Raw genomic sequence first — 12182 nt, forward strand, 5'->3', positions numbered from 1 at the left:
CTGGTTTTTGTTTTATTTTGGGCTTGTAAAACTAGTCATTCTTGATATTTCCACGAATAAATCTTTTGAGATATTTCGAGCTTTTAACATCTTTTTCATGATGTTTCCAGTCTTCAGTGCTGCGGGTTGAAGCTCGATCAGGCCCAATCTGTGGTGCTTCAAAGGCCGGACCTGTGTGGGGTTGGGGACAGCCTCACATCTCTGAGAAACTTAAACCAAAGCTCAGGACATCGCATCATGCTTGCTCACAAAGGGCCATCTAATCCTCGACCCGTCAAGAACGGTCTGGCAGACTGCACCAGGTCTCCGAGAACTCCTAAGAGCGCCGCCAGCATTCGGGACAAGATATCCCAATGGGAAGGTAAAACAGAGACCGTCGTTTCGAGCCCTCAAACGACAGGACTGCAGGACGCTGAAGGTGTGAAGAAGAAGGTACTGCCGGAGGTACAACAGAAAGACAGCAAGAGGGCTTTTAACTGGGAGAGACAGAACTCGGGGAAAGAAAACAGCAGCAGGTTTGGAGAATCTCAATACACTTCTGATGGACCTAAAGAGTTGATTTCCGATAAAGTCCTACTTGGAAAAGTGACTGAACCTGCTCAGGATCAAAAGTCCGTATTGACACACATTAAAAAACTTGAGCAAGCCATGAAGGAGACTCCCTCAAAATCATCCTTGGTTATGCCTGGGAATTATTTCTGCCCTAGCTTCAAGGAGGGGCAGGAGGAGGCTGAAAGGAGGGCTACGGAACCGATCTTTGGAACTCTGGACATGTCGAGACCAGGCAGCCGTCGAGGTCGCGACCCGGAGAACGTCTACAGTGAACCTGGAGCTCCTTCAATCAACCCTCTACCCAAACCTCAAAGAACCTTCCAGCATCACACGCAGACATTCAGCCCTGCAGCCAAGCTTTGTACCATCAAGGGTCGAAGGAATCTTCCCCCATTACCCTCCATTCCTCCTCCACCCCTCCCATCGTGTCCTCCACCGCCAGGAGTCTGTCGAAGGCCATCAGGACGAACTCGCGATAGTAACAATAGGTAAGAAAACTGATAATTGATTAATTAAAACTGTATCTGACAGGTTCTGGTTTGTTTGTAATGCCAAATGAATAAATGTAAATGTAAATGTTTGTATAAATCTTCCGTTTACTTGGACATCTAAATATGAGGGTCATTCCGTGTCAACTCTTTGGCTAAAATGTTGAATTATAAAAAGCTTTTTCTGGAGAAAGAAATACTAAAATGTAAAAGAAAGTCTGAATATGTATTGCTTTGGACGAATATTTATTAAGTGATCCAATATTTTGAAGATATGACATATTTAACCTATAGTTTGAGGCCAAGTTACAAGGTGTAAAGACTGACTTTATAAAAATGTCAGCATCATGATTTTATTTTTACATACAGATTGGTAGATCTCTTAATAGAAGCTGTTGGCCTTAATAACCTTTGTTTCATGACATGCCAATGGTGACAGTCCAAATATCAGGAAGAAGCCCATGTTGTGTCCTTTCTCCAAAGTTTGCATGCCTGTAACTCAAGAAGTCAATGATGGAAAACCAAATGTACTTTATTTAGTATTATACCATGGTCTGTTTGAATACTGAATTCTGATTGGTTGGAAGGTCTGCATTAAAACCCTTTAAGCCACGGGTAGCTCCAGTCAGTTTGATTACCTTTGAAATGACACTGCAAATATCAATAACAGCTGTAACCTAGCAAATAACCGTGGTATAAGCGCGATAATCAACAGCTAGCCACGGAAATATTTTCCACAATATTCATGATATTCTCGTTCTCGTATATCTTTAAAACACTAAGCCCTACCAGTGACCTCTCGATCTGATTCAGTTTGAACCTCTAATATCCATGTACACCATGTCATGTTCATCCTGCAGGTACTTTAATTTCCTAAACATATGATCAGATCTTGGTTTTTCTCTTTATTTCGTGTTTTGTTTGTATTTGTTGACTCTTCAGGAAATCTTACGAGTTTGAAGATCTTCTACAGTTGTCAGCAGAAGGTTGTCGAGCGGATGAGTACGAGCTCTCGAAGCTAGGCCTCACACGCACTTTATCAGAAGAGAACGTCTACGAGGATATCTTAGGTAACACAACACCATATTTCTAGTCACCGAATGGTTGGGGAACGAGAAGCAGCTGTCCACCTGATGAAGGAATTAAAGAGAAGCCTGGAGCTTTAAACTTTAATAAGGATGAAATTGAGTGGAGACATCACAGACGTGTTTGCTCTCTCGTTCACCCTCACCGGTGGCCCACTGTGTTTGGGTTACCCCACATCTAGTCATGCGTAGCCAGACCTTCATACTGAAGGTCTTGAATTTATTGCCGCTTTCTTTGGCCAAGGCCCACCCCAAAAAACATATGACGGACAGGTTAAACAACCAATCAAGTTTTGTGCAGCGTCATGTTTAGAGGCGTGGAAATGTCCCTTTGGTAACAGACCGGTGTAAATTCACGAATGTGTCAAAAGTTAACAGCAACTAATGGATTAAACGCTAATGCCATGAACCTCGCACACTTATAGAAATTAAGCGTTTAGTCGATCGAGATAAATTTTTTGAGCAACCGTTGTAAACACGGCAGCTTACTAAGATCAGATGGTTTTGTGTTATTTCCCGGCTGGTCCGCTTAAGAACGCGACACGTACGTCTCCCGGAAGTCCTGTGAAATTCAACCAATCAGATGACAACTTTAAACATGCTGAAGTGTTTCCGGAAAAGTGTGCCTAATGCATCAGACGTTTAGCCAACGGTCCGTGGACGTGACTTTTGAAACTAGATCATAATTATGATTTTCTTTCATTTTTGTTATTGTGGGTACAACAGCTTTCAATGATATGACGTATGTGATTGAAAACCTTTTCAGAACAGCGAACACGGCAGCCATTTTTCAAGTTTTGTGAATTTACATTTGTGTTTATCTTGTGTAGTTTTGTCCGTGGCTTTAAAGAACGGGGAAAGTAAATTTGACTGTCTATGTTGTTATTTACATAATTATAATTTCTACCATGTGACTGATGAAAAACATAAGTTTCTCTTTTCTTTCAGCCTGTTTGTTTTGCTATCTGAACCGTGCATTATTCATGTGCTTAGCTTGACATTTCATCTGAACTGAATTCAAATGAACTCCACATTCTTTTGGTTCTATTGAATGCATTTCTGTTCAACTTTTATCATCTCTGAATACAGAAAAAACTGTATTCAAACGTCCAGACAGACCTTGAAATATTCAATCCTCCTATTTATTTAAAATGATTAATGTTGTGTTCAATTATATAATACCACTTACCAACGGCTGAACATTATCCAGAGATCGTACAATTCTCCATCTTGAACCGGCGGTGTGTTTTATGTGCATAGCGTTCGTTCTCAGCTGCTGGAGAACTGGATGTCCCTACATCATAAACTCTCCTCCCGCCAGACGCATCTGCTGGATGAATCGACGTGACACAAAAAACAACCTTCTTCCCGTCAGACGTTTCTCTTCGTCCCTTCGTTCGCACAGAACGCCGCTGGGGACGCCACACGCATGACTGAAGCTTGCGTGGATTCTCTGGCAAACATTCGAACATCTGGAGAGGAAAACTAAACATGACGTCGCTTGAAAGCGTTTCGAAGACAAATGAGTCTAAATCACTAGGTGTTGACAAGGGGAATGGCTAGCAAATGAACTTGCGCTCGCTCACGCCGTTAAATTACCAGACAACTGTTTGAACATTAAAATCGAATCTGTTTGTGAGGATTTTTTGTCAAATCTTTATGTTGTTTTTAAAGACCCTCCATCAAAAGAGAACCCGTATGAAGACATAGAAGTGAAAAGTCGATGTTTCGGGAGTAAATATACTGATCCTTCGGCACCGTCCTCTCCGGTTCCCGACACCCTGTCTAAGGTATTCATGTTCTTCTCTAAAAAGAGGGATTCTAACGAAATACCTGTCAAATAGTGAGCCATGTTTAACAGACACATGTTATAAATGCTTAATAAATGTTTTATTCATTATTTATTTGACTCGGAAGCAGATTGATTATTATCTTTAAGTTTTTTGCAATAAAGGCTGTCAGACTGGACACTGTAGGGTGTTGTGTTGTTTTTCTTATACCTGCTCACTATTTGCCAGGTATTTCAGTAGAATCCCTCTTTAAGTTCATGCAGTTATAACTGCTTTATGATGCATTTGTAAACTACGTATTAATCATGAATAAACTCATGTATAAATGCTTCATAAAGGGTAATGTAAAATGTTACCAATATTTATATATTTATATATAGATGTATAATAAATTGTGTGTGAATGTGTGTTCTGAATGACAGCTTTCGTCCAAGCCCGGTTTCTTCAGACAGAACTCTGAGCGACGGAGCTTCAAACTGCTAGAACTGCGGAAGACCGGCAGAGACGGAGGTGTGGTGTCTCCATCACGGGTCAGTCCTCCATCAACACCCAGCAGCCCTGATGACACCCCGTGCCTGTCGGGTGACCCCTATAACCGCAGACGCAGAAAGATTCCAAAGGTAAAGCTTTATTGTCAAATAAAATAACAAAAAGGAAATAAAAAATAGCTTTTTAGGTCGTCGTAATTATCGTTGCATGACAGTACAGTTTGTGCAAGATAAAACATGTTTGCTATGCAAGGGATAATGTACAGGCAGCCATTTGTTATCGCAGAAATAAGCACCGACAGTGTGATCACAGAAGGGGATCATTTAGCAATAACAGCCGGCTGCTTGTACATTGTCCCGCTTTTTACACGACTACTTGCCACATCTGAAAAGAATTGACATGAATTGTGAATTTGAAATATTTGATTAGCTCATTTCTACCGAATGCAGACCTTCCGCGAGGAAAAGCAGTTTAGTTTTGGTTTTAAAGTAAGAAACGACGTTCAAATGTCACGAACAGGCAATTTGGTTTAATTTCTACTGTAAACATAATGTCATTATATAATGTTATTAAAAGACTTATTTATATTTAAATTGTCAAAATAAACATGATTTGAAATGATTTACTGCATCCAGGTTACCGTGTGTTATTATCTTTGAGAGGTTATCATCTGGGATTACAAACCTGCAAAAGTCGCGACTGACCAATCAGAATCAAGCATTCCAACGAGCCGTGTAATAATATGATATAGTGTATTATTTTAAAGCGATTTCATAAATGTTTTGTAAATGAAACATAAAAATCCTTAAAGCATAATACATTTATTTGCATTTTTTTTTTCAGACTTTCCTTTTAATATTTTATTTTACTGCTTTGTCAAAACCTCTCTCACGTGGTGAAAAACACTGGTTGAGTAACGTCCACGGCCGTCCAGTGGACGTAATCCTGAATTTATCAGTGATTTATGTGCTGAGTGTTGGGCTTTCATCCACCGCTAATAAAAATGCAAAAATATGAGGCAGACGGATGAGACACCTCACAATCATCTGAAAAGTGGAGGGAAAAGTCATTTCCTTCTGTGGAGATGTTGGAACGGCGGCGTGTGATGAAAGCTGTAGTGATGACGATTGTTTTTAATATTCCGACAGATGGTGCAGAAGATCAATGGCGTCTTTGAATCCCGTCGAGGGAAGAAGAGAATGAAACGGGTCTCGCAGTCCACCGAGTCCAGTTCAGGACGAGGTAACTAACACTCAATTCACACTACCAATGAATTCGGCCCGGGAACCCAACTCTCCATTTTTTGTGCACGCTTTTACATTCAAATATTCACAATTGCATGTGCAGTGTATTGTGGGATATCCTGTGCCCCCGCCACATGTGTGTCCACTTAGCTTAATGGACATGTTTACAGTTTCGGGTCAGTTGTGTTTGACCCATTTTCCAGGGATGATAGAATAACTTTATAAAATACACGTGTGCATCAAAGCCTAAAATATGATCCTTCGTCCTCTGCTTCTCGATGATGTCTCATCTCTGGCTCTTCTTCCGCACAGTGACGGATGAGAACAGCGAGTCTGAAAGTGACACGGAGGAGAAACTGAAGGGTGAGAACACGATTACGCATGATTCTAAAGGGGAAAATGTTATTGCTCGGATGTTTCTCTTTTAGAGCTCACGAGAGTATCAACTTGAGAGTTTAATTGTTGAAGAGTCTGGAGAATGAATGTAAATTGCAGAGGTGAAATAAACTTGAATGTGATGAGAAAAGTTTGAGTTCATATTGAGATCTTCACTAATACTGACTTTTCATTGCAGACGAGACAAATCTGAGCTCAGAAGCTTCTCAAACACATTTTTGACATTTCTGACTCTTTTTCTCACGAGAAACATCTGAGACGCAGACGAGACATAAGTTTCCCTTTTTCTCTCCATGTGATCTCATGGTTGTCTCTGAGAAATAATTGAGATATTGTTGAGTCTCTTCATACTTGTCTCTCTTCTCTGTTTTAGCTCACAGTCAGAGGTTGGTGTCGGTTCAGTCTATGTTACGGCAAACCGGTCGATATCGAACTCTGGAGCGAGACCTGATGGAGCTTCAGGAGAGAAGGTTGTTTGAGTATTTTCTAGTCGTGGCTCTTCATAAGACCAAAGCAGGCGTGCCGTATCTACCCGAAGTCACGCAGCAGTTTCCTCTCAAGGTAAACTCACACAAAAACTGCTGTTTTGTGGTCACGTCGTGACGTTAACAGTGAAAGGATCTTGTTTCTGTGTCTCGCCGTCTTTAGTTGGAGCGCAGTTTTAAGTTCATGCGGGAGGCTGAAGATCAGCTGAAGGTCATACCACAGTTCTGTTTCCCCGATGCTAAAGACTGGGCACCCGTGGACAGTTTTCCCAGGTATCAGAGATTCTCACGACGGCAACATGACTATGAGATGCTTCGCGCTTGTAATCGTAGCAGTGATACAGAGTTGACTCGTTTCTGTTTAGTGAGACCTTCTCGTTTGTCTTGACCGGAGAAGATGGAAGTCGGAGGTTCGGTTACTGTCGGCGTTTACTGGTGAGCTTGTGCTGCAAATATACATGGCAATGTTATTTTTATGCAAAGCAACAGAGTGGATTTATAACAGGGTTTACAGGACCTTTGAGGTTAAACGGCAGCTTTAAACATGTCTGTCTGTCTGTGTCCATGTGTGTTTGTATACTTGTGTGTGTGTGTTGTTACAGCCCAGTGGTAAAGGGAGGCGTCTACCTGAAGTCTACTGTATAGTGAGCAGACTGGGCTGTTTCGATCTCTTCTCAAAGGTATTTCACTTCAACTTAATACACTTCAAGCGTAGTGTGCAAATGTTTGTAGTGTGTGTTTTACCGCACGTACGCATAAAAAGTGCATTTGTGTTTTCTGCGGGTTTAGATTCTGGATGAGGTTGAGAAGAGACGAGCCATCTCTCCGGCGCTGGTCCAGCCGTTCATGAGAGGAATCATGGAAGCTCCGTTCCCAGCGCCGGGCAGAACCATCAGCATCAAGAACTTTCTGCCGGGCTCAGGAACAGAGGTGACAAACGTTGGGTTTTCACACACATATCAACACTATTTAGCACTTTTAAACCTAAAGAAACACAGAATATTTTAATACAAATTAAAAATCATCACACAAAGCTTTTTTCAATTTTGAAGAACAGAAATAATCACAGTTTTCTCGCTCTCACATTTGGCAGGTGATCGAGTTGTGTCGTCCTTCAGATTCCCGTCTGGAACACGTGGATTTTGAGTGTTTGTTTTCTTCTCTCAGTCTGCGTTTGCTCCTGCGAGTGTTTGCGTCTCTTCTGCTGGAGCGGCGGGTCATCTTCACCGCTGACAAACTCAGGTGACCGATACCTCACAACTACTGTACATACATGTCAGGTTTACAATCACATATTTAAAAACACGATCTTAGCAAGAAAGTAAAGACGGGAGTGTACGACAGATATTTCATAAACAGGAATCGCTGAGAAGAGTGTTCTTGAAGAACCGCGCGCGTGTGTCGGAAACTGTATTTCACGCTGCTGTGTTTTACAAAAGTTTAACCAAATATTTTGAATCTCTGGGAAAAGCAGTGGAGAGACGCTGTTGAGCAATCCTGCTGCGCGTCCATATCTCCTCCTACAGTGTTTTGACACAGGAAGTGACATCACAGATGGTTAAACAAACGTGTTTTTGTTTATTTCTGTTTTTAGGAGGGATTACAATTACAAAAATGTCTGTTAGAGAAAAATAAATAACTTAATACATGACGGTTTGAAACTAGTCTCTAGTTTGTCTTTTAGGGCCAGATGATATGTTCAATAATAGATATTATTTAGAAAATGAATGTGTGAACTTTAAGATGACATTTTTACTGTATTTTACCTAAAAATATGTGAACATCAGCAATAAATGATTCTTCTTTGCTGCCATCTTCTGGTGGAAATGTGTGAGTACAGAACTGCGTCATTCTCTCTCTCTCTCTCTCTCTCTCTCTCTCTCTCTCTCTCTCTGTAGCACTCTCTCTAAATGTTGTCATGCCATGGTGGCTTTGCTCTACCCGTTCACGTGGCAACACACTTACATCCCGTTCTGCCGCCTTCCATGTTGGACATCGTCTGTACGCCGACCCCCTTCATCGTCGGGCTGTTATCAAACTCTCTGTCCCGTCTGAAAGAGCTTCCTTTAGAAGAGGTGACACACACTGAGTATTTCCCACAATGCACTGCACTCAGCATCTCACAAGCTTTCCGCATTGTTCGGCCTCATTATAACACCTCATTATTTCTCATCTGGGAAGGAACTGAAGACGATATGGTTTAGGAAGTGTTGTTTCAGATAAAACACAATTCTTATCATTCACCCTGAGCACTTCCTGTCACGTGTACTGCCCGCGACCTCTGCACAATAGCTGCTACAGGAGGAAATGACATCACTCTCTCCTCTGTTCTCTTTCAGGTCCTGGTGGTCGACCTCGGCAACAGTCGTTTCCTGCGACAGGTATGATACTCCGCAAATCGGAGTTGGGCGATTAGAGTTTAGGGGTGGATGGATTTTGCAGATTGAGACTAGTTATTGTTATTTATCATATATTTCAGATGGACGATGAAGACTCTATTCTTCCTCATAAACTTCAGGCCGCTCTGGAACATGTTCTAGAACAGAGAAAAGAACTCGCCTGGGGATATTGCAGATCTTCCAAACCGTGAGTGACTGACCGCTGTTTTTTTGTTGTTGACATATTTTTTCAAATCACAGGACGATCGCGTTACGCGCAATGGCACAAATATAATACAACAAATGTACACCACACGTTCATTTTGTCGTCAACAGAACCGTGTTCTCTGAGCACCGTGGTGTCGGAGGCGTTCGTGCGGTTCTTCGTGGAGATCGTGGGTCATTATCCTCTCTTCATGGGCGGCAGTGACCGCGATGAAGAGTCTTCTGCCTCGTCTTCCTCCTCCCCGACTCCTTCAGCGTTCCAGCGCGAGGCGTTCCGCAAGGCCGTGTCCTCCAAGAGTCTAAGGAGATTTCTGGAGGTGTTTATGGAGACGCAGATGTTCACGGGGTTTGTGCAGGAGAGAGAGTACCGGAGGCAGGGTTTGAAAGGTGTGGACATCACTCGGTGTCTAATAACATTACGTTTATTTGATGTTCGGGGTTACGAAATTGAGACCATCAAGGTTCAAATCCATAGCAATTTGTGTAACAAGTATGGTTTTGTATTTCAAAGGCTTTCTCTCTTTTCAAACAGGTTTATTTGAGATACGGGCACAGGATTATCTGGATTCTCTACCAGGCGGTGAACATCGAGGCGTCAACAAGTTCCTCAAAGGTTTAGGTAAATCTCCTCTCCAGGTGTGATGGAGAATGACATCATAGTACACATGCTTTCTGGATACGTGTGATGGCCTGAGACATAATCATATAATTTTGGGTGACCTATCCATTTAAATTGGTCATGCTTTAGGTTTGACTTATTGGGTGCATACAACTTCATCTTTTCATCAATTTATGACTCGACTGTCTAAACATTTTTATATTTGAACATAAAATCTGATCAATATAAACAAAATGTATTCCTTTTATTTAATGTAGTTTTGATTTGTATTTTTCACGTTCATTTTATTAATCATTTATTTTTATATTTAAAACATTGTATTTATTTGTTCCAGTTTATAATGTTTGTGCTTTATCCAAAATATATCTTAGTTTATTTCTAATGCAACATTTCTTATTTATTTAATATAACATTTTGACTCATATTATAATATTTGATTCAAATGAACAGAAATGTTTTAATAGTAGGTGTAATAACCCTGCTGAGGTCATCTTAGCATACTATTTTAAATGGATAAGTGATGCATACTGTTTTGCTTGGTGATTCAAGTGTAGTATGCATTATTGTAGTATGAATTATATACTACTGTATGTAGTATGCTGGTATTCAGTAATAAACCTGTCGTCTTATGTTTTGGTTGAAATTCTTCCCCACTTTTTCTTAGGACACAAGATGAAATTCCTGTCTAAAAAGTGAAAGTGTTTGTTAGACTCCGGACACCAAGATACCAGACCATAACGCAGGACGCACTACAGAGACCCGAGAGAATGTGAGGACCAACATCACCGTCAAGTGAAAATCACTACAGAGACAAAGTGTCCAGACAAATACTGAGAATGTTAAACCTCACGATCGGATGCGGCCTAGAGATAAACTCTTCTGTGTGTATACTGTACTTATTTCTCTTGTCTTCTACACTTCAGACATCATATGAGATAAAGTATAACTTCTACTGAAGCAGGAGGCTATACATTAATTTATATTCTTTTTAGAAATATTAAGACTTCCTTTGTAAAACTATGTTTCCTTTGAATTTAAAAGCCAAACAAATTGATGATGTTAGTTTTGTTATAGACTATTTATCGTTGCATATTACAAGCTTGAGGTTTCCACCACTTTGAGTTTCCGAGAAACGCGCCACTGTGATTTATTGGTGGAGGTTTTGTTCTGGATTAGAGAAAAGGAAGATCTAGAATGGCTGAACTGAATCTGTTCTAGAATTCATGAGGACAGCAATACAGTGTTAAAAAGCTTCTTGATTTAAATCAGAGATTGGAGATGTTCTCTATGTAATGTCATTTCAGGAACATCGCTAGAGGAACATTGAAGCGATCTTTTAAAATAAAGACATTTGAATAAGATTTGATCCGACTCCTCAATGTTTCACTGCCGTAAATAACAGAACTCTGTATGTAAACAGCACCGGGTGAAATACATGTGAGTATTTTAGAACGGTGCTTTATTCTTGCATTGTTTATTCATTTTTCTTTATATTAGTATTCTTTATACTGGAATGTTTGCAGGAGATTGTGTTTGATTTACTTCGATGTGAACATTTTCAACCGATTAGTACAGAAATGCACTGAATTTCTAAAAGATGTAGGGTCATGAGTATTCTAATGTATATCTATGTAATATGGTGCAAAATAATTGAAAATATCAAATGCTTATAAAATTTGAGAATGGTTCAGCAAAACGTTCCTTGTCATATCACGTGACTGTCCAAATGCCAAATTCTCGATGCGTTTGTTTGAGATGCAGTTCTTATAGTGTCCTGTAGAGGTCTCCAAACCAGCGCAATACATACAACACTAAACCTGTTGAACGCTTTTATATATCGGACACACACTGGACGTCAGAATAATGTACACAATTGTGTGTGATGATGTCATGCGTTACATTCATTTAACAAGATTTGTGTTTTGGAGCTGAACTGTCAAGTCCAAGTCAAGTCAAGTCAAGTCTGCTTTATTTACTGTATTTAGCGCTTTTGACCATTTTCATTGTATGCAAATCATATAAGGTTATGCCGAGTCAAAACAGGTGAAATATCAGACAGTTTTAAACGGTTTAATAAAAGGCTTGATATGATTAACCTGACTCAAAATGAACACATATTGCTGTAAAGTTCATCTTAAAAGCAGAAAAAAGGTTTGTCAACAATGACATTTGTGCTGAAACGGGTCATTCGAATCGATTGCAGTGGTTTTGTAAAGCAGTTTTACAGAAGTGTTGTAGAATAAACAGGCTTCATTCAAAATCGTAAATACGTATAAAAAGAATTATAGGCCTACATTATAAGGATTATAAAGTTATTAGCTCCTATTGTACTATTACTCTTTTATGACATATCTCTTATTGCTCCCCGAACTCTCTGTAAGTCGCTTTGGATAAAAGCTTCTGCTCAATGACTCAATTAATCTTTTATTGT

The 12182-nt window shown here is 40.2% G+C and overlaps 1 protein-coding gene across 1 annotated transcript in view; it reads left to right on the forward strand.

Annotated features, from left to right (window-relative positions):
* Positions 1-11107, forward strand: part of LOC306890501 (DENN domain-containing protein 2A) — a 21984-nt gene extending 10877 nt beyond the window's left edge. The window contains 20 exon segments of the mRNA XM_079450288.1: positions 111-1040; positions 1983-2110; positions 3800-3915; positions 4338-4535; positions 5553-5646; positions 5961-6011; positions 6418-6605; positions 6693-6802; positions 6895-6964; positions 7132-7209; positions 7319-7459; positions 7623-7771; positions 8428-8492; positions 8495-8604; positions 8869-8910; positions 9009-9089; positions 9091-9115; positions 9244-9519; positions 9665-9751; positions 10416-11107. Coding sequence (XP_079306414.1) covers positions 111-1040; positions 1983-2110; positions 3800-3915; positions 4338-4535; positions 5553-5646; positions 5961-6011; positions 6418-6605; positions 6693-6802; positions 6895-6964; positions 7132-7209; positions 7319-7459; positions 7623-7771; positions 8428-8492; positions 8495-8604; positions 8869-8910; positions 9009-9089; positions 9091-9115; positions 9244-9519; positions 9665-9751; positions 10416-10447 — 2971 coding nt within the window. The 3' untranslated portion in view covers positions 10448-11107.
* Positions 11108-12182: the final 1075 nt, after the last annotated feature.

The sequence above is a fragment of the Barbatula barbatula genome, assembly GCF_947034865.1.
Source record: "Barbatula barbatula genome assembly, chromosome: 25".
Taxonomy (NCBI): Eukaryota; Metazoa; Chordata; class Actinopteri; order Cypriniformes; family Nemacheilidae; genus Barbatula; species Barbatula barbatula.